The 23,924-nt window shown below is 34.7% G+C and overlaps 1 protein-coding gene across 3 annotated transcripts in view; it reads left to right on the forward strand.

The window, feature by feature from the left end:
- Positions 1–23,924, forward strand: part of LOC136849152 (DCC-interacting protein 13-alpha-like) — a 53,286-nt gene that overhangs the window by 21,801 nt on the left and 7,561 nt on the right. For 2 of the 3 annotated variants that reach the window (XM_067122230.1, XM_067122231.1), the window contains exons 12-13: positions 4,670–4,687; positions 22,367–22,562. In XM_067122230.1, the coding sequence (XP_066978331.1) occupies positions 4,670–4,687; positions 22,367–22,562 (214 nt within the window). The remainder of the gene's footprint in view (positions 1–4,669; positions 4,688–22,366; positions 22,563–23,924) is intronic. The other variant, XM_067122232.1, reaches the window with a different exon arrangement.

Here is a 23,924-nt window from a genome sequence, read left to right on the forward strand (position 1 = left end):
GGAGAGGAACAGAGCTATAAGTGTATGTGAGGACAAAATCAGCACATACACTAGTAAGAAACCAAGATAGCAGCAGACAGGACCGATTCAAGGACAGGGAGTTCTCTTCAGGCAGTCAGTAAAACATTAGCTTTCCTTAAAATGCGTTTTCATTCCTTCTCTGTGGCTCCTTATTCCCTAAGTGATTATCAGTACAACTGTAGGATTAAGCATTATTTTTCACCAAGCACCAAAGGTGAAGATATGGTTATCCCAGGTAATATATACTTATATGCACCAAGGACTGAAGTGATGAGAATGATGATGAATGATCCAACCCTTTACCCAGGAGAACATGGCCAGCAGAGACAGTGGATCTTGGTAAATAAATATCCAAAATCAGCACCAAATGCCCACTCTGATGATGCCATGGAGCTCCAAGTTTTAGTCAAGGCCAAAGAGAACGCTGGGCATGAGCTTCATTGGCATTGATTGTGAGGGTGGCAAAGGTCTTTATAAACTGCAGAATAAGTCTTAGTAATAACTTGCCAAAATCAGTAAGAGCTGGAGTTCTTTATGAGATGGAGCTGGCAGCCCATATGTAAGAAAAGATGAGGGGAAGGGGAATAGAATGTCTTAGCTGGCAAGCATGAATACATCCCACAGGACATAGAAGGTACCTGGGATAGAAAAGGGACTAAAAAAGGAACTGTTCTTGCTAGAAGGCTGAATCTGGGGCAAAGGGAAAATACGCAGAGGACCAATGACTGGAGTGGGAGATATTGCTGGAAAGAGCATGGAGGAAGTTAAGGTGATCAAAAACACTATTTTGAGTGTCAGGATCTAGGTAGTCTTCTGATAAAGGCTCATGGGGCTGAGTGGTGAGTCTGTGCAAAACCAAAGATAAATCATAACTGGAGGCTTCACAAGGCCTCAAAGAATAGTCTGTATTTTTACACCAAACCACAAACCCAGGGAAGTCATGGAGAACCAACAGTGGGTGGTAAAAGCTGATGCTGTGACATCAAAAATCTTCTCTCTCTGAGCCTTTGCTTAATAACCCACCACATGGGGAGATGTGTTGGTTGAGGATGTTGATGATATTTGTGAAATTGAGGTTGCCTGAAAAAGAAACCTTCAAGCTGGAAGAGACCTCAGGTAGTCCATGATGATTCCCTGAGGTCTAAAAACCACTCATGGTGGAGCCTAAAAAAGCTACAAGGCTCAAAACTCACTGCAACTGTGAGGATATTGAAAGATATGTGCACAATATCTTGTATGGTTTTTTAGTGACAGGCAATAGATAGTAATTGCTGAGTGTATCATGACCATACATTTATCCTGTCAGATAGTCTACAGAATAGTGCTCTGGAACCTGTTATTTACAGTCTTTGTAAGTGATATGACCTCTTGCTGTACAAACAAGATAGTATGTATAGTATGTGACTAAGTACTGTCACCATCATCATCTGTGGGTTAGCCTTTTTGTAATTTATGATTAGAATAGTACAAGAAGATGAGGAAGTCCAATCTGCTGAAATAAGAAGGTGGAATCAAAATCCTATGAAAAAGGAGACATGGGATGGATGATGACAGTGAGCCATGATCAAGAGGGTGTTGTAAGTACTCTATGCGTATTTAGGCTCAAGAACAGATGCAGTGGATGATATGGTTACTAAGAGGTTAACCACTAAACTCAAGCTAGATGACAATTGGATGGGGATATCAAGCATACTCTTTTGATGAGAAATATAAGTTGATGGTAAGACCTGCCATGTTCTGTGGTCTAAAAGTGGGAACAAGTAAGATAGATATCGCAGAAGCTAGATATCGCAGAAATGAAGATGCTCAGCTGGACAGATTGGTTGACAAGAAGAGATAGGATAAGAAATTAATATAACTGGGATGAGCAAAAGTCACTGAAATGGAACTGGGATTGCCAGGGACATTAGGAGAGGAGGGCCTAAGAGATGATGGAGAGAGAAATGAATTGACAAAGGGAGGACACAAGATAGAAACCTATGGAAAAGGCTCATTGAAAACAGCAACCACAAAAGGGAATTAAACTGAGTAGAAGCTTTTATATAAGTTATTTCATCTAACTTTTAACTCATCCGTTTTCTGCTTGAATTCCTGTTTGGTGCAGGTCTTCATCTATACACATTCTCCATGATTTTATAGGCCTTCCCATTGGTCATTATCCTAATAGGCCTTCCTGCTGGTCATTGTCTTATTATTACTGTACCTTCTCCCCCCATCAACTGATGCAATACTCCTAATTTGCAGTCACAGGAGAAAATTCAGTACATTAGTAATTAGAGAAGCCTGTCACTGTGAATGGAACTGCTTAGTTTGATAGTTAACTGGCAAAACCAAGGCATTTTGGGTTCCAGAATTTGTTTCTAACGCTGAAACTGGCAAATAAGATTTATAAAGGAAGGATTTGTATTAGTGAAAAGTTCTTCTAGACTATTTGTCTTTGGTATCCTTTAGCAGTTCATTTCAAAAAATTTACTCAATCATACTCCAGAGAAATATGGCTTAGATACTAGTATGGAATATTGCATAATATAACAGTATTGTAATATTGTGGTGATGTAAACCTAGCAGAAATTGATAATACATCCACTGCCCTAAGCTTGCTTGATGGATAATTTAATTTTCTTACAATAAAAACAAGTTCTTTATCTTCAAAATTTGAGCAAACTGTTTTAAAAGTAGTTTTGGTGATTGAGGCTTTTCATTCATTTCTTTAAAAGTCAGTCACAAAGTCAAAATATAAATAAAATGGAGTGTTATCATTGGTAGTACTGCAGTTTTAAGGTAGTTAATTTAGAATATAAAACAAAATTACTAATGAGGAATAATAAAACCCTTTATAAACTTATAAATTTACAATTATGGACCATAATTTATGTGGAGTTTGTGTGACTGTTAGTATGTCGTGTCGTGTGATGTATAGTAGTTGACATGTGATGGTTGTCCTTGTGATTTAAAGTGAACAACTTAAATTACTTGTAGTAGTAGAATTCACTCTTTTTGTCCTTATGGGCCACTGAAGGTCAAATGATAATAGCCATTTTTTTTTTTTTTTTTTTTTTGTCCCTTCATCTGTGTATTTTACAATAGATATGGTGTGTTCATTACAAAGCTGGAACGAAAGGATTATACCAGAATAAGATTCCAGATGAGACCTTAGGTGATAGATTGTTCAGGTTTTTGCAAAAGATGAATGCTTTGTAAGGGAGAATACTATTTACTATACATAGGAACAGTTCTATGTTACACAGTGTTCTGCTTTCTTAATTAGTTTCAATGTCCTTCTGTTTTCAGTAGATTTTGAGCTGTTGAAAGCAAGAAAATAAGTTAATATTATTTTAACCTTTCTTTTTTTGTTGCATATATGGCAGTTACCCAAAACACGTTTTAATTTCATGATATACTAATGTTTTAGCATTATTATTACTTTGGCTAAGCCACATTTTTGCTTTTTGTTCATTTTATAGTTTTTGTTTATTATAAAAATATGTTTTGCATTTGTGGATCACGTTTAGTGTGGTAATGTCATCTTGCACTGTATAAAGAAATTCAGTGGAAGAAAATATATAAGAAAGAAATAACTTTTTAATTTCATGATCAATGTTCTCATTGTATGTCTTAATTATCAGGTTGATAAGGTAAAAAGATTTGATTGGTAGAAGATTGATGCTAGAATTTCAAACATTAATGGTGGTATTGAAATGAATCCCATATATTTGTGTTCAGCTTTGAGTAGTTCAGTTGAGAATTGAAACCTAACGCTTCATCTGGAGTTAAATTGACAATCATTAATACATTAGCAAGGGCAAAGACTTTCATGCTAACAATGTAATAGAACCAATTTATCATTTGCACACTTGTTTACTTGGAACCTAAGGACTGCTTTGTTATTTTTTCATGTTATGACTTGGGTATTTTTTATACATTACTAGGTTAATGGTTATTCAGTACAAGAAAATATGATAGTCCTGGGCTTTTATGGCCAAGTATGTACATGTGGTAGGTGTTAACTTACCTTATCGCTGCTCATGCTGTGCATAAGAACTAGAATTATAGCAAGTTACTGAAACAGAGTTTACATTATAGGAAGTCCATAATGTCTTTTCTTAACACAGTTTATACTTTTAAGTTTTAACTTATCTATATAGGGTGAGGACTGTGCTTTTTTAAACAAATTTTGTACAGTGTTGAAGATTTGCTGTTCTTACATAGTATTTATACTTTTTGTTGAGGATAGCATAAGTAACATAGTATTTATTTTATAATTTACATCCTTTTTGAAAAAATATTGCAGTAAGAGGTTCTTTAATTTTAACTGAGCAAAAGTGAAACAAGTTCAGTCCAATTCGGTAATGATTTTCATGCAGCACTATGTTAAAGATTTTGCAGGACTATCAAATTTTTTGTTAGAATTAAATACATTTACTATACTAACATCAGTTTTTGTCTTATGGTTATATTAACTACTTTTAGGTGCTGCTGTGGAGTGTTATCCTTTAATGTATAAATTCTACTTATGTAATGTTTTTGTATTGTTAACTCTTTGTGGTTTTAAACACTAATCCATATCATTAGCATTCCTTGACACTGGATTCTCCATCTTGCTTGGACAGATTTGATTTAACCTTCAATTTTGTTGCTTTTATTTCAGTTGTATCTTTCATAGCTGGTGAGTGGTTGTGTTTATTTGTAATTATTATGATTAACATTGTAAGTATATGTTTCAAGTAGTTTGCTGCATGCAAAGTGCATCCTTGTATCAGATGTTACCTAATAGAAACTGAGACTGTTCATTTTACTTCTACATACGTGTACAGTAGCTTTTAGTGACCTTTAAAAGTGAGATGTCCAGCATTATGTTTGTCTAACTTTTATTTTAAAGAATAGCATTAATCTATTTACTGGTAACTTTCCTCTTATATAGTTCTTGTACCTATGTTTATGGTTTACTGTTTGCATAATGTTTACTAATTTTAAAGGTTGTGTAGTAATGAAAGTTTATAATGTGTAAAGGAAACAGCATTGTAATTCCTTCAGACTATAGTCAGCCCATGTAGTTTTTCATCTTCAGGTGATCTTTTAGAATAGAAATCATTATGGTTTTACCACAAACCCATTACATATGGTGAACCCTCTCTGTGCCCAAAAAATTTTCTCAGGCACTTTAGTTCCTCTTAAGAAGAAAAAATGTCATTCAGCCAGTAATACTGCACAAATACAGATGAATCGTACGGTCAAATTTAGCTATAAGTCTCGTTTTTAATGTTTTAAAGATCCATGGTTGTATACATTAATGTTTATTTGTAAATAACACACAGGAGTTTGTGCATATTTGATATGATGATAGATATACATGAATATATAATACTGAAATATTGTTTCTTTCATTATTTGTGCATCTATGAGACCATTAACTACTGAATTCCCAGATATTTCAGCAAATTGTGATCCATTTGAAGACTTGCTTTATTCATTATACTTTACTTTTCATTCATTGTCTTTGTGATTTGTGTGTATTTTGCTTGTGCATTTAAGCAAATCATAAAATTTTGGTGGGTTCTCTAAAGATAGAAGGGAGACAGCCAGATTGAATGGTTCCCCCTCCCCCCACTCTCTTCTTGGATGGTAATTAGGGAAGAAAATCACCCCGTACTGGATTTTTTTTTTCAAAGAAGAAATGTAGCTAGTTTTGCTTGAAGTTTAGAATTTGGCTTGCAAGTGTGGCATTCTTTGCATATTTTTGAAGATTTTGGTCATTTTGGTTTTAGGGAATGGTAGACTAGTTAGTGTTAAACTTACTTGTCTCTTGATTTATTGTTACCTATAGGTTTTGTTCATTGTTGTAGGATGGGGTTGCCAAGTACAGTAATATGTGTGATTGCATTCCAAAAGTTAAAGTTTTCCTTTTTTCTTTGTCAAATTGCTTACTTGCATATTGGTTAATGTACCTGTTCCAGGCATGGTAGTTTATTAATTTCTTTTAATGTACTCTGTTCCTTATGCTTTTGCTTTTTAAAGTGCATGGCTCCTCTGTGGTATTCTGCTAATAGGTGTACTATATACTTTATGTATTATAGTACTAGTTAATCACTAATTCAGCAGTCACTAATCTGGTTCCATCAACAGATCAGCACTAATTCCAGCTAGCATAATTTTAAATTTCCCTTGGTCATCACACCAACCTGCTGCTACTGTTTGTTGGTGCTACATGCTATATAAGCACTGTTGGCGTCACATGCAAACACTGGAAAGCCATTCCAATTTGTTTTTCTCCACCTGCCTGCACTTTTAGCCCAGGCATGGCTCCATTGTATAAAGGAAATGCTTCTCATGTAAATTGCAAACACAGTACATTACCCATAAAAGATAACATTTAACTTGTGAAAAAACTCAACAGCAGTATATTTGTTAGAAGCTTGTGTGAATTATGCAGCATTTCTCAGTTTATGACATAAAGAAGCAGAAAAAAATTACCTGGGTTCTTTGCTAACAGTGACTCAAGAAACAGATGCAACAAAGGAAAACAATGAAGGATAGGAAAGGTTCAGCTAAATCAGATTCTGATGAAGTGGTCTAGGCTACGTGCAAGTGATGTCGAGAGAGAGATGTGCATTTTCTTGATTGCTGAATAGCAGTAAACAGAGAAATAAGCTAATGGAAAAAAAGGAAAATAATTAATCTCAATTATTGGTTGTTGAAATGCACTTGAAATCAGTAAAAAAAAAATTTATATAACTGAGGGAGAGAGAGAGAGATATATGTTGCAAGTCAGTGCCTCAGTGCTTGGGTTGATAGTGTAAATTTCATAAGTGAATTTGGAAGAAGCTCTTATCAGTTATGCAGTAGTTGTATGGTTCAGGTTTGTTCTGATCTCACCTGCCTTACCTTTCGAGAGAGGTTGGCAGAGCATTGAGGTTTGTGTTACAAAAAAGTTTCACAAGAGGCCCCCTAAGAGCACTGCAGCTGATGTTGCATACTCTTCAGTGGGAGCTGCACTGCAATGAGAAGCCCTCCGATCTTTGTTAAGGATTTTCCTTCATTGGAAGAGGCATTGGTTGGGTTGAAGGTTCATGCCCAGTGCAACCTAGTTCTCCTACTGTGACTTTCTTGTCCGGGCTTTTGCAACAAGTTCTTGCCCCCCGGTGCCATTCCAGGTCCTTCTGCTGTCCCTGTCATAGCCAATGGTGCTTGTGCAGAAGCAGAGGCATAAAGAGAGGAATATGAGTAGCATTTGATGAGCTCTCGTCTTGAGTACTCATGACATGATAGAGGAGACTTGACTCCTTCCTCTACCTGTAGTTCTACTGAGGCCACATGATGTAGCCCCAGAACAGAGGAGAAATTGTTTGCTGTCACTCACTGAATCAGTGCTGGTTACATTTGAGGCACAGGCACACAGAGTGGGGCTTTCTTCTCAGCTAGACTTGGTAACGCTCCATTGAAGGAGTGCCCCACAAGACCTGATTCCTCTTCGTAAAGGTTGGGAATTGCTCCAGTGGCCACACCCAGAACAGAACAGTTTTGATGACTGGAATCACAACCAGAATTGCTCTAATGACCAGAGCAGCATCAATGCCTCCTGAACCTCTTTTGTGACCTGTGTTCTGAGATGATTGGAATCCTACCAGAACTGCTCCAGCTGTCATTTTCAGAGCTGCATCCAGTACCACAGTAATGACCAGAACTGATTTTCAAGACCAATGCTACTCCAATAACTAGAGCTGCAACCAGAACCCTTCCAACTTTCATGGCCAGAGTTGCTCTGAAGACTAGACCTGTGACGAGAGCCACTCAAGCTTCCATGAACAGGACCACTCCGATGACCATAATTGCAATCAGAGCCACTTCATCTTTCATGAACAGTGCCATTTTAATGACTAGAGGCACTCTTGCATCTAGAGCTGTGTTAATAAAAGTGGTACTTGCCACTTCTTTGGAAGTAACATATCAGTAAGAAGTCTTGAAGCACATGGTGCTTTTTTCAGATTGGAGAAAGTATGTGTCCCCAGTGCAGTATCAAAAACCATAATACATATATTAGTAAAGGTAGTGGCTACTGTAAAGGGCCTTTGGACCCAGTGCTGACCTGTTCCAATTCTCCCTCTCGCTCCCCACTCTGTGAAATGTCTTCTGATGCTCATAATGATTTTAAGACTTGTAGGCAGAGCAGGTGGTCTTTAACAAGCCAGTTACTCACAGATAGACCTTAAGCCATTAACTGCTGATGCTTTTCTCATTTATCATTCTCTCCTCGATCATCTTGGAATGATTTCCTTTTAAGATGAGCATTGAATGCCTAAGAAGTCTCTTTAAGAGAAGAGTATTCATGCCCCTTCTCCTGCATTTAGAGAGGAGCTTGCAATCTTGGATAGACATGTCACCAGAATGCATAGATGTAAGTTGAAGAAAATGAATGTTATATTACAAGAGAAAAAAAGATTTTATAAGAACTTTGAAGGATGCCATGTTCTGGAGGCCACCTGAAAAGATGACAAGATTACAGAAGCTCAGCGGCTGAGCAGCGTGGCTGCCTGTGGTGATATCTTAAACTGAATCCATGTAATCATCAATTTTGGGTGATAGCTGAAGCCAAGGAAGTTGGTCTTGGGAGCCAGACATTGACAGCTTCAACAAAGGCAAAAAGATTCCCTTTTTGGGCTTTTAGCTTCCCACTGTCAGTGCTACTTATCAATGTATGGCATTAAAGTGTTCTGGAAAGGTCACAGTAAGTTGTGTTGTTCTCATACCCTACTGTAGGCTGAAGTATTGTTACAAGATGACTGGATTTACAAGATAACTTATGTTCCATGAAGGTGAGATGCCCATCTTCAGATTGTGACACCTTGACTTTTTCTAAGCACTTCAAGGTTTATAGAGAAATCTTCCATGGCTGAGTGTCTCTTCCCTTGATCAATCCTCAGTTTTTGTTATGCAGAAGACTATACATGCTAGTCAAGATTTGGATCTGGAGAAATTCCCTAACTTGGTGGCTTCTTCAGATTGCTAAGAACTCTGCTTGTATGAATTACAGCTACCAATTTATTTTGAGAGGAATGATTTAACAGTTTAACTTATAAGAACGATATTGCAATCAGTAGACTGGTGATGAGTCTGAGGGTGTCAATCCTGCTCAGACCAGACTTTGAAATGAACAAGTAGAAGGAATTCTCAGTTGATTGCACAGTTTACCCATTGTAGATATAGGCGATAACAGAAAATGGTTCCAGGTACTCCAGTACATTACCCTAACACTTGCCTACTTGGGATGAAAGACTTGGCATTAGTAAAAGAACCCCAGAAAGAAGAGAGGGCAGAGGTTGTGGACAGCAAGATGTGATTGATCTTTGAGAAGAAGACAGAAGAGTAGGTTGTAAACAGCTCTCTGTGGTAGTACAGTTGCTGGTTTCTATTGACTAGGGGATAGGGTCTGCCACCTCATCATAGGCTTCAACTCAGTTGATTTATATCTTCAGCAGATATTCAGTGTGAAGACAACTGCTTTGATATGCTGGTCCATGAAATAAGGTGGACTAACTTAGTTTCCCTAGACCTAAAGGACATTTACTTTTACACACTTGTACACCCAGCATTCAGGAAGTATCTTCTCTTTTCCAGGTCAGTTGATACACACACAGTAGATGTTCATATCATAAAAAAGAGGCTCCAGATCTTTTTGTCCTTGAATCAGAAGTTTCTCAAGAGACTGGATCCCCTTGCCAAGATGTAACAAGCATCTGTAGGGTAGCAGGAACCATGATTTACAATGTGAGCCCAGTAGTATTCTGGAGTAGTCTGTTTAAGAGCCTGTGTACATGTATTCTGGTAGTGACGCCTTATATCTTAGCAGAGGCCAAGAGTGGCAACTTCATATCAAAGTATTCTGAGCATGCAGTAGCAGGGCATCTCCTTAGTGGATCTGTTTGTGACCAGCCTGAAATTAAGAGCTCCAAACATATTCTTTACTCATCCAGCAGCAGCCTCGAAGGTAGATCCATTGAAGCATCTTATGGAATGCCTGGAAGTGTATGCCTTATCACCATGTGGCATGATCATAGCAGAAATAAACAAGGCCTTTGGTTCCAAAGATCTGTTGATGAGCCTAGTTGGTCCATTTTGGCTATAGCAAAAGTAATTTGCTCACCTTCTAAAGCATCTGATAGATCTCCTCATGCTCCACCAGCACTTCATAAATTTCTCCAGGATCTGGAAACTCTGAATCATCTTGCCTGAAGGCTATCAAGCAGAGCCTTAGAGGCAGAGGGAGGGGAAGTAGCTGGGCTGTGTTCTAGTCATGTTTAAGTTTTATCCTTGACTTCTGCTGAGATGGAACTTGTTTTGCAGTTGGTTCAGTGAAAAGGGCGTTAATTTAGTCACTACAACTTTTCAACAGGTAGTTGACTTTTTAGACAACAGAGGGACTGTTTAACAGTAAAAGGTTTTAGGTCTGTGAATTTCTCATGTCTTTAACTGTGTTAACCTGGTGGATTTCTTGGTGGAAATGAGTATCAAAATTGAGAGCACAGGCTAATAAGTATTGGTTTTGTGTTGATACAAATGTGATTTCTTGGAAACAAAATTAATTTGTTTATACAAAACCATAGCTATTAATAAAAGTTCCTGCATCTCAGTGTAGCTAATTTATTGTTAACTCATGAATCGTAAGATAAAAAAAATTACTGTTAAATATAAAAACTCATAGCTCTCCCTTATGCATATGCAGTACTACAGGCTAAGTGCCATTTTATTTAATTTTTTTTTTTTTTTCATTTTATGAGAAATTGAAGCTTCTAGAACAATTTCATGGGCAAAAACGGCAAATTGTATGTAATGGACTTATAGAGAAAAATGATTTTGTTTTCAAAATATAATTTTTGATGTTAATGCCTCAAATTTCTGCAGATGAACTTGTAACTTGAAAGTTAGCTTTAGTCATTTTTCTAAGTACAGTTCTCCTTTTCAAAAAATTTTTATTATTATGGCTGAATATCAGCACAGAATGTATTTCAGTTAGAAACCAAGAGATCTTATTACTTAATATGGTGTCCTTCCTTGTGGTCTTAATGTAGAGAGAAATACATTATATGGCATATAATTTGCTTTAACTAGACGCAGATTAATTTGATAATGATTGTATTGTCTTTGCACAAACTGCATTCATTTGTTAATTAACATGCAAATCTTAGCATTTTATTGAACTTGTTTCTATGGTTGCCTGAGAGGTAGACCTTCCAGAATAGCAAAACTACCAGTAGGGTATCAGCAGTGAAGGCTTGAGTAAAGATGGACCATTATAGAGTTGGGAGAACCACTGGTCGACACACTGTACTGTAGTTTGTGATCTTTCTGTTAGTCTCACTACAGTATACTACTATCCTTCCTTTGAATCAGCATTATTTGTGTTTTCAAGCATTTAAATGATCCAGAAATTTATTTGGTGGAAATTGATGTTTTGTTACTTTTGCTTTGATGACACTAGCCTAATAATTTAATTTTATAACATCATTCTATGGTGAGCATTTAGATATTGTTTATAATAATCTTTTTCCATTATTCTATTAACATCTGCCTCATTGTTCAATATATCCAGGTGTAACATAAATGCTCTACTTGTTAATTTTGCCCTTCCACAACAACAAGGTGCTCCTCTTGATTTTCTTCCTCATATGCTCTCTTTATACATTTCAGGAACTAAAATTCCCCTTATTCTATTATTTGTATAGGCAGTAGGTTGGCCAAGGCATCAACCATTCACTGAAATACTACTGCTACTGAAAAATACTTTGTCTCTATTTCTTGGTACAGCCTCATTTGTCTGTCAGCATATATTAAATAATTTGTTCTTTACATATTTTTTTATTCATATTGGAAAATACCAAATATATTGTACATTTTTATCCTTATTACAATTCTCAGCTTGTAAGTATTAATGAATCATTAACACACAGATGGTCCTAAGTTTTGAAATGTGGTTGTGTTAAGTTAATCTAGTAGAGCATATGGAACAAGTAAAAAGGTTGACAGCTTAAACATAAAAAACTTAGTTCCCTAAAAGAGCATCTAATTATTATATAACTGTTTTGTCATTAAAGTGAGTTGTAGAATTTTTCCATTAAAGTAATTTATGGTTAACTAAAGATTGGAAAGCTTGAACAACTACAAGCGATAAAATTATTACTCATGAACATATCAAGAAGCAAGCCCATTATAGAAAATTGCAGACTGCAATATCAGCATGAACATTAAAGTTGATTATAGATTCTTTAAATATCATGAGATAAACAGTTGGAGGAGCTTATATCCCATACAAGAAAAATAAATCTTTTCAAGCCATGACATCACTAGAAAAGACATTGAATTCAGTGGTAAAATTGTAGAGAATCTCATATAGAACTATAAAAGGCCATGGTTTAGAGGATATATCAAAATCAAAGATTTCTTAGAACAATGTTAAAATGTCCCCACCTTGCAAAGTGTGACTGTGGCATATAAAATGACAGTTACAACAATTATTGGCAAGTATTCCCCTTCACCATAAAGAGCATAAGTGAAAAGAGGTTGTGCTGAGAATATCAAATACTCCATGCCTGCAGAGTAAAAATTGAATTGAATATAAAGCGTTCAGTCATTAGGAAAACAGTAACATGTTAGAATAAAGAAAGGCAGTGATGCCTTATTTAACCCTTAAATCGCTGACTGGACGTTTCGTAAGTCGATTAAAATTGTCTGTCGGGTGACAAGTGAACGTACCGTACGTTGACTACAAAAAATTTAAACCTTCGGTCAACTTTGACTCGACTGAAATGGTCGAAAAACGCAATTGTAAGCTAAAACTCTTACATTCTAGTAATATTCAATCATTTACCTTCATTTTGCAACAAATTGGAAGTCTCTAGCACAATATTTCAATTTATGGTGAATTTTTGAAAAAACTTTTTCCTTACGTCTGCGCGGTAACTCAGCCGAAAATTTCAGAAATTCTTTTGTCATTTTGTTGTAATTTTTGCACCGTTTTATATTAGCCGTTACATAAAGTTTTATATATGAAAATGTGCGCAATTTCATGTAAAATACAACAAAAAAACAATCCATGGTTGTAGCTTTTATCAGTTTGGAAATATTTTCATATAAATCACGATAAGTGCCAAAATTTCAACCTTCGGTCAACTTTGACTCAACCAAAATGGTCGAAAAACACAATTGTAAGCTAAAACTCGTACATTCTAGTAACATTCAATCATTTACCTTCATTTTGCAACAAATTGGAAGTCTCTAGCACAATATTTCGATTTATGGTGAATTTTTGAAAAAACTTTTTCCTTACGTCCGCGCGCGGTAACTCTGCCGAACATCTCAGAAATTCTTTCGTCACTTTGACGTAATGTTTGCACCGTTTTATATTAGTCGTTACATAAAGTTTCATATATGAAAATGTGCACAATTTCATGTAGCATACAACAAAAAATAACTCATGGTTGTAGCTTTTATCAGTTTTGAAATATTTTCATATAAATCACGATGTGCCAAAATTTCAACCTTCTGTCAACTTTGACTTGACCGAAATTATCGAAAAACGCAATTGTAAGCTAAAACTCTTATATTCTAGTAATATTCATTCATTTACCTTCATTTTGCAACAAATTGGAAGTCACTAGCACAATATTTCGATTTATGGTGAATTTTTGAAAAAAACTTCTTTCTTACATCCACATGGTAACTTGGCCGAAAATCTCAGAAATTCCTTTGTCACTTTGTCGTAATATTTGCACCGTTTTTCTAATAGCCGTTACATAAAGTTTTATATATGAAAATGTGCACAATTTCATGTAGAATACAACAAAAAATAACTCATGGTTGTAGCTTTTATCAGTTTTGAAATATTTTCATATAAATCAAAATAAATAGAAAAAATTTGACCTTCGGTCAACTTTAACTCGACCGAAATGGTAAAAAAATGCAATTGTAAGCTAAAACACGTATAGTCTAGTAATATTCAATCAATTACCTTCATTTTGCAACAAACAGGAAGTCTCTAGCACAATATTTCGATTTATGGTGAATTTTTTAAAAAAACTTTTTTTACGCCCCCGCGTTACGAATTCATGCATCATTTTGTGATAATATTTTCTCTGTGTTGCTTTGATCGTTTTACAATTCATTATACACCAAAATCATCGCAATTTAGTGTACAATACAAAGAAAAAAAATAACTCATTAGCTTTAACCGTTTTGCTCACAGCACGATTTGTATACAATTATATATGAAATTTTTTTTTTTGCAGTCATATATTTCAATATTTATATATGATAATGATATTTTTTTCATTTCTGATGGTTGCATAGTAAACTTCAGGCAATGACAAAAAAGGAGCCAAAAACGAACTCTTAATCTTGAAAACTAAGCGTGCTGTGATTTTTTGAAAAAAACTTTTTTTCCGCTTTGGCGCTAACTCCCGAACGCTGCCAGCATACGGCAGACACTTTTGTAAATAGAGGCTCGACATTTAAGGGTTAATGAGGTTGTGGCTTTGACCCTGTTGTCCTCACTTTTCTTTATTTCATCTGATCTTCTCTTACCTAGCTGCTCATCTCATTAATTTTACCTTGCTCCAATTTTCTCCTGTCAAGAAAAAATCCTTTGGATGAGATCCATCCAGGTGTATTGTGACTCAATGGTCACAGTAAACTGCATTTTGATAAAAATATCCTAGCTTATACCAGCATAAGTGTGTACACTCCTCTGCCATAGTTCCTTCCACTTTTCAGAGGTAGTCAACCCCAATTTGCCTTCATGGCTTGTGCCTTACAAGTAGTTTTGTCAATTCAGTGGTCTACTTTCTCTGTTATTTATATAATGAATATTTATGTAAACACTAGTTTTGAATTTCTGTAGTGAAATAGATATGATGAAAGTTGAAGTACTAGATAATACTGTATTTTATTGTTCTTAGAGTTAACCTTTTCATTGAATAAGCTTTTGTGAATCCTGTCTATCCCAGAGGCAGAGTTATGATAATTGATGTTTTACTTTGCTATTTATGATGTTACTGTTCATGCTATGATACTGATGCTCATGTAATTTTAAACAGAATTTTACTACATTAGTATTGTTGTATGCTAAAAAAAAGGTCAAGGTGATGAGTTGAAAATCTGCAAAAATAATCCATCAAAGTATCATAAATGACTCGGGGTAGATTTTGGGATGACTTCAAAGAGTCATAAGTAATCCAAAGGTTAATATGTTTAAACAGATTTTGGTAAGGTAAAGAGAAGATATAAGAATAATTGTTAAATAGCCTCATCTAACCATTTCTTTAACAATTGCTACTGCCTGTTTACTTACATAACTGGTATTGAATCTCACATGCCATACTGTAGAATGTTCACACAAGCATTGAAGTTGTATGTTGAACTCACTGAATGCATGTATTTTGCATTTTACAGCAGTGTTTGACTTATATGATAAAGGTCATTGTGCATCTTTCTGATGTGTAATGATAGAAAAGAATGAAAACTAATTGATCAAACTGATTTTTGTAATTCTTGTACTGTACTAAAAATTTAATGATTTAGTGTGTATATTTTTTAATTATGCTTTTGAATACTGTAGGTGAATGATTTCATGAAAAATTTTTAAAAACGCATGTATATGTAGATGCTTCGTGATTGTTGTTGGAGAATGCATATATTTTAAGATAGAATTATCTAAGAAATCTTGTAATTCTTGTAAATTAATATATTTTATGTACATATTACTTTGTCATACACAAGTACAAGCATTTATTTTACAAAGGACTCAATTTGCCAGCAGTGGTTGACAGATTAATCACTACTGTTGTAAGTAGTCTTAACAGAATGTAAGAATTACACCCATGAAATCACAATATGTGACTTGGGACTATCAGAAGATAGAAAGCTGTCAGCGTAGCATATTGACAGAGCATACTTCTATATGCCTGATGGTAAAGTCACCATTTTGATCATGCATTGTGTATATTGTAGGACTGATATTGAAATGATGCTCTTCTTGTTCTTCCATTTTATTCTATCTTGCTGTCTGCATCAGTTCTGAGGCAATTCTCTCTCTCTATCACTTCCAGTATTCTATCCTTGCACTTTTCTGTCTCCTTCTTACCCTCCTCCCTTTAATTTTTTTCTGCCAGACATAACATTTGTGTATAAACTTTATATTGTGTATAAACTTTATACTATTGAGGTTTTCGGGATTTCCCTTTTTGTTGACTCATCCTAAAATTTTTTCACTTGTTACTCTCCACCCAAAGTAAGCTGAACTTTATCCACATATCTGCAGCTTTCAGTCTTTTTGATCATCTTCATAATTATCTGTTTTACATCCTCACAACAAAATTTACCAAATTTGTGCTTTTCCCATAGAGTAAGTTTTATTCCATTCTGTTCCAGTGAGTTACATGCTCTCAGCTTCCAGTTCACACCCTTGATTTCCATGTTACATTGGACATACAGTGTTCCCCACCTAACTAGGAAGCAAAATTGATCCACTCATTTCATTATTTTTCCTACCAACATTTGACATCTAATTTGTTCATGGCAGTTTTTTCACTAGCATACCCCACATTTATACTTGGTTCTCTTTTATCACTGACTTTTTCACCTGTTGTAGAAGCCTTTGCAGCTTTTCTACTGAATTTGAATCAGCAATCAGTAGTGTTGCCAGTGTACCTGATGTTGACATTCTAGAACCACCCCAGCATTTGTAAATGTTGCCAAGTAGTTAGCATGTTAAGTGTTTAAGTGTTTTATACTTTGAGTTATATCAGAGTAATTTAATGGTAATGTGTGTTATATTTATGAAAGATATAATGTAACAGAAATTAATGTTGAAGTGCTTTAGCTTTTGGTTTTTCTCAGATTTTCTGTAGCTTTCTACTAGGTGTTATAAAATTTTTTTTAAAGAAAATGGTTAGATAGAACTACTGCTTCAGATATATGGTTTAGGGGAGTATATTTGCATATGGTATTTGTTAGTGATTTACTTGCTCTATGAGAGCAACTTCCAAAAATCAAGGCTTATCAATCCTTAATTGCTTGCTGTTTCTTATTCTGATTCCTGGAATTATAGGTGCTACTGTTTGTGTTAGATATGTGGAATTTCCCTGGTTTAAGTTTTCTGACTGAATATCCATTTAGTCATATGAAATATTTAAAGAAGTTCCAGAACTCACCCTGCATGTACTTGATTATTTGTGGTCAGCTGGGGAGTGAAGCAGCCAAATTGAGTGAGGTATCGCTTCTCATGCAGACAAACACACGTAGTGCCATAAGTTTCTGCTTGGCCTGTGTTTATTCAGCCCACCTGGCTTTCTGTACCTGCCAAGGAGTTGGTAATCTTGTTTCATTCTTTATTTCACATTAAGTTAATTTTTGTTTTTATCTGTATGTTTACAGAATAGTTGTTCCATCAGTGGATTTTTAATTTCATTTTGTATGTGGTCCAATCATATAATAAATTCCTGAGTCTTGGGAATATTCCTTATAGGAAGTGAGATTATATTGGTGTGATCCTTAGTCTTCTTCCAAAATTTCTTTCCAAACCCTGACAGAAAATTACATAGTAATGGGGGTCAAGATTCCTAAGATTTGTTTTTAGGTCTAGCCTTGTGTTGGTTATTATTACTATAAAGTAATTAAATAGGATCACGGAATCACATTTCCAGACTTGCTTAGGGCATACCTAAAGGATTTGTTCTTGACCCAAGAGATGCTAAGGGGATGCCATTTAATGACGACAGCAATATTATGCATTTGCAACTTCAGTAATGGAACCAATATTTTCTTGCTCAGTGCAGTATTTTATGAGACAGTTTCAAATTTTTTCATGGCAATATTACTCTTTAGCTATTCAAGAAACATCTGAAAAGTACAAAAAATATACAACATTATTGATTAAAGGGGTGTATATATGTGTTTATTAACTGTCATATATGCATACTAACTTTAAAACCAATATTATTATTGTCACTGTCATTGTAATTATCTATCTCGATATCACTATTTGATGAAGGTGAATAAGCATCATCGTCAAAGGCCATTATTTCCAAAATTTACAAAATAAACATTTGTAAAAATCTTCAACCGTTGCTCAACTTCAGGATACAAAAGCCTTCCTGGTCCCGCCCCCTGGGCTGACAGAAGGTTTGCAATTTTGCCATTTTTATGCCTATGATTAAGAGAAATCTGGCATCTTTTATGTTCAAGAGTGAGCTGAATGGCTGAGGAGACTGTTGACGTCACTGAAACAGAGATAGGAGGAGGGAATAAATTTACCGCCATATTTGAAAATAAAGCGTCGATAATATTGTCATTGTCCTAGCGCAACATATAAAGCGTTGATTATAGTGGCGCGCAGCACCTTGTGGGTTAAAAGAAAATTGAAAATTGAAGAGGTAAAGTTAAAGAAGTTAGACGGCTAAATGATTAGGGACCAAAGGGAACAGATGAAAATTAGAAGACAAGAAGCAAAATATTTGGGGCTGAAGAAACACAGTAAAAAGCATGTAGAGGTGTTTAAAGTGCACCATGCAAGGCACACTTTAAAGCAAGATTTCCATGTGGGTTTTGAGTGTTTATTTTCCATTTTAATTGTAATAGCCTTGAAGCAAATCCTAGGCATTAGTGATGAGGTCAGAGCCCTTTTTTTTTTTAAGCCTGTCACTCATTGTTGAAGAGTTCAGTAAAGACATGTTTATCTGCCTATTTTTAGAGGAGGATGGAAGTCTGTAATGTTTGTATGTTTCAATCTTGGAATAGCATCTCCTAAGTGAATGAGGTCATCCAGAGGCCATATGATTAATTATTGATGAGGGCAAGACTTGGCTGTGATTGTTCACTGCAAGAGGTATGAGTACTTGGCATAGTGGCTTAATTCAAGTTTTACTAAATATAGTGCAAGCATAGCTTATTTGATGGTGCTCTGAGCTGCCACCTTTTTTTAATGCAAAGGCATCACCTGCACATGCACCAAGCAACAAAATCAGATTGTGGTTCTTTCCATTATAATGATTGATTGTTTTTTGCTCCTGGATACTGCCAGGTCTGATTCCCCCATCCCAAGAGGAAATCTGGATCTAGAGAATAAAAACAGTAGCATTGGCAATTGTGTGTGTAAATCTGGTATACAGGTATTTGTAGAAAAAAGCAGGCACATGATTCCATGCAGTCACTCATGAAACGTCACATTTATTTTCAATTTGGTGAGGATAAAACTAATATAGGAAAAGTAAATACTAAATAATGTAAATAGCTCTGCTTTTTATCTAAGGACTTGCAGAAATATTTGCATTTTTCGTATCATTTTTCTTAGAAAAAGTGATTACATGGCTATAAACAGGATAGGCAAGCAGGCAACAAACAGAATGATATGGTTCAAGTTAGAAGGGTTTGATTTGAATTGTAGTGTTCACATATAGAATAAATTTTGAGATCACTAGTGCATAAGAAGAATCTGAATAGAACACGTTGGCCTAGTTACACTTAACATTCCTTATAGGCAAAAGGGCAGAAATTTGTTTCATATAAAATTTAGTAAGTCAGTGTCAATGAGAATTTTTTTATAGGCATAGTTACAACCATGAATTGACATTTCACACTGAAGCCAAGAAAATTGATAACAATCTTATTTCTTTTATAAGTTTTCTGCATTGATGTACGTTATGAAAAGAAAAAATAGCATGAACAATGAATATTCACAATGATATAAGTAATGGAAAGGAAAATAGCATCAGCAAATTTTATCATGCTCTCAGGTGATCAATATTAACAATGAGCATGGTCTGAGGCATCAGTCAGTGCTATAGTCATTCAACATTTGATTGCCTGACTATTGAATGCAAGGTGTTTAGTTTCTCAAGTTCGTGGAAAAAAATTAATTCAGAAATGGTATTCATTGCAGAATAATTTGTACATGTATAATTAATTTTGCTTGTAAATTTCATATTCTATTAAGTAGAAAGCATGAATTTTAGCATTATAAAATCTTATATAATGAGTAGCTCTGCTGATGAACAAAATTCTTTGGAACATTCAGAAATGTTCCAAAAGTTCAGAACTTTCATAAGAGATATTTAAAGTTTTGTAAGAAGAGACATCTTCCCTGATAGTTTGGTTCATATAATAGCACTTCTTGGGCCAATTACTGTAGATCACTTTTTATGTAGTAAAACAAGCAAAACTAAGAATGTGATTCTGTTGGTAATTATTTAGAATAATATGTTAAGGATTTGGACCTTATACTCTCTAGGCTTGCTATACCACAAGACCCTAACAGTAGGCCTTAGTATTGCAGCTAAGCAGGAAATGCCTTTGATATCTTCCTTACCATATGACTTATGACCTCATTACCTTCATCATTGTTAGGTCAGTTTACATTAGCCATTACAGAGAAACAGTTTGATACAGTACCACTAATGTATTTCACTACCTACAACTGCCACACAGATGTGAGTGCTCAGAAGGCATTAGTATGTAGTCATAGACAGTTTTAGACTTTCATCTCTGTGGTGTAGATAACACTAATGTAGTTTGTTCATACAAATTGCATAAAAAAGATGCTATTTTTTCTAATAAATAAACGTAAACGCAAAAACAAAGAAATTAAGTACTATGCAATGGTACAAGAATTTTGATTCAGTTAATTATATTAAAATCAGTTAAACTGACAAAAGGAAAGCCATCATCAGTAAATTGGTGTACCGAAAGGAAACAGAAGCCAAGAAACACAGTGTATTCAAGACAGAGTTCTGAAGGACTAATGCAATTTAAATTTTATTATGGACCAGTTGAAATTATGAAAATAAGAAATTCGTGAGATAGTTGCAGTAAACATCTAATTTTTTGTGCTTTATGCCATTTTATGGTATTGTTAACAGTTTTGCAAAGGAGTTCATTGAAGGAATAGAAACATCTGACACCTTGTACTGTTTATGTTTTATGTATGTTGTTAGTGACCAATCTGTAATGTACCAGTAAACTTTACTGCAGTCTTTACAAGGTACCATGTAAAAGCATTATGGCCTTTGCAGTAAGATTTGTTTCTTAGGTGTTCTTTCTGTGTAGGAAGGGAGGAGGAACTGTTAGTAATAGATGTGGAGGATGCAGGATGAAACCAGTGACCATAGGGCCTAAAGGGTTATGGGGAGGGGCTTGTAAGGGAACCTAGAACAAATGGGCATTAATGCAGAATGTGCTCAAGACAAGAAAAGGAGAGAATTCATTTCACATCGAGAGCTGTAAAATTAAAATTTTTCACAGAACATTGATATGAGGTATTTTACTTCGCTAATTTGTGTACTGTATAACTGTTTCGTAATATGGTTAACATGTTACAGTTTATTTTGATGAGCGTTGAGATAATAGCTAACTTCCTGATGAATTAGTTGAGAGGATGATATATAATAGAACACATGATGCGTAGATTTGTAACGATATTACCTTATAAAGTTGATTGAATGGCAAGTGATTTGAATAAATTTCCCACATGGTAGATCATCCATGGTAATTATTATTATGATGCCTTTAATATTTCCTGTATGAACAATGGAGGTGTGTTATAATTTCTGATGTGCTAAGAAGAGGGAACAATTGTATTATATTGAGTGTTTTCACTTAATACACACATGGAAATATTTTCATGTCCCAATCTTTAGCTGTTTGTTAATAAATTGTTTTATGTGTTAAGTGTCCTGTATTTTATCTTGTATCCAAACATTTTATCTTTTGTAATTATCAATTAAATCATTTTTAGCTTCTTTTGTTGAACAGCTTTCACTTAATTTATAAGTCTTACTCTGTATGCTCCTTTCCCATTCAGTAACTATTATTTTTACTCAGTTTCTATTCATTGCATATGAGATGGTTTTATGTACTTGTAGAAATAGAAGTGTTATCTCATTTTATATGCTGTAGTTTAGAAATTCTGTCTGTATTTTTTATCTAATAAAAGTACAGATAATTTACAGCACCATGTACAGTATATCAATGTCTTTAGTTCAGATCAACTTTTTGATGCTTAAAAGTTTTCTTCTTTTACTGTGTATAGGAATGTCAGTGCATGGTATTTTATATTTTTAAGGGATGTAATGTAAATAGGAATATCTGGTGAATATCAGCATTCTGATTCGTGGGAATAAATAATTTTGGAGTCTAAAATTTATAGTGCTGTTGTATGTGGCAACAACATTCTGATTTTTTAGAGTGACATGTACAGTACTTGTTTTCATATTTGGTAATGTTGGTTAATTATTTTTAATTGAAAAAATTTGTTGATTTTTTCACAGTCATGCATGTATTGTATCATCTATTATTCTTTATACAGGTCAGAGTGTGATCTGTGAGGTAATGAGGAGAATCCTAGCAGCACGTGCCATCCACAATGTTTTCTCCACAAACGAACTGAAACTGTCTACCACCGATGCCCATCTAATCCTCACGGATGCAGCCACTCATACTATGCGTCTTCGACACAGTCTTAGTGATGTAGCTTACTGGGCAACGCATAACGAAAACAGAAAGTATGTCACAATACATATATTTAACCGCACGTTTTGGTATGATACTTTATCTTTTTTTTTTTTTTTTTTTAAAGAAAACCATAAAGCAGATTCTGTACAAGAAACTGAAGAACTTATTTATTGCTTTTGGTGGTGCATAAGATGGAATTAACTTATGAAAACCACCTGAAAAACCAAAGGTTGTCTTGTACACCATGTATTAACATCATGTGGTTTAGAATGTCACTGATGACAATGAAGAATAGTGTAAAATACTCACATAAAATTTTCAAATCCATTATATCTTTAGCATTAATCCTTACTCTTGAAGCTCAAGCTAACTTATTCTTGACCAACCTAGATCTTTTAATTCATTCCATATCAGTAATAGTAATCCTTTTAGGGGAGAAACAAATGCACAGTTATGTATGGTTATATATATATTATTTGAAAATAAATCTGCACAGAGAGCTTTTGGAAATCTATTTGATTCCCCTTTTCAGTTTTAAGACTCATGGTACTAGGAGTATTTTTTAATTTTTGGATCCTCATTTACACACATGGAGGGGACAACATTGCTTTACAGCTCTCACATGGAACTTTGTGAATACTTGAAATTAGTGAGGAAATGGATTGCTTGTCTCATTTAAAAGATCAAATTAAGAGATTGTAAAAGGGAATCAAACAGATTCCCGAAAGCTGTCTGTAGAGATTTATTTTTAATATATGCACTTAAACATAACGTGGATTTGTTTCCCCATTTCAAGACTCATGCTCCTATGAGTATTTTTTAACCCTTTTAGTTCTGGAATTCCTTCCTCTTTTGGTGATATATAACATCTAAGTATCCACTTATCTGCACTCTTAGTGTATACTATACATACATCACATAATGTCATCAGGAGCATTATTTTAAGTATATTTTGGTGGCTCTAAATTTCTTTTTACTGTAGTAGAGCTGGCTGCCGTGTCTCCATAGTTCACACCACTATACAGTGCACTTGTCTTCTTAGCAAATTTGCCAGCAGTATATGAAGTAAAGTTTATAAATTTCAGATATATTCATCTTAAGTACAATTAAATTTCTGTGCTTTGTAAATTAAATGGCAAGCATTGAAGAAAATGTTACATATGAAGAAGACAGCTTTATCTATTTATAAAAGATGAAACTTAATCCCTCACATGAATAACAATTAACCCTCTGAGACTGTTATGACGTGACTGTACATCAAATGCAGTCCAACTCAGAAATGCCAAGGATGTGTCTTTGCATCATATCAAGATTTTATAATAGTCACCATATATGGCAGTTAAGCTTCATTACAGATACATGTGTGATGCTGAATGCTAGTGAGGCAAATTTCAGTGCAAACCAAGAATTTA

This window comes from Macrobrachium rosenbergii, chromosome 20 (assembly GCF_040412425.1).
Source record: "Macrobrachium rosenbergii isolate ZJJX-2024 chromosome 20, ASM4041242v1, whole genome shotgun sequence".
In the NCBI taxonomy this organism is placed as follows: domain Eukaryota; kingdom Metazoa; phylum Arthropoda; class Malacostraca; order Decapoda; family Palaemonidae; genus Macrobrachium; species Macrobrachium rosenbergii.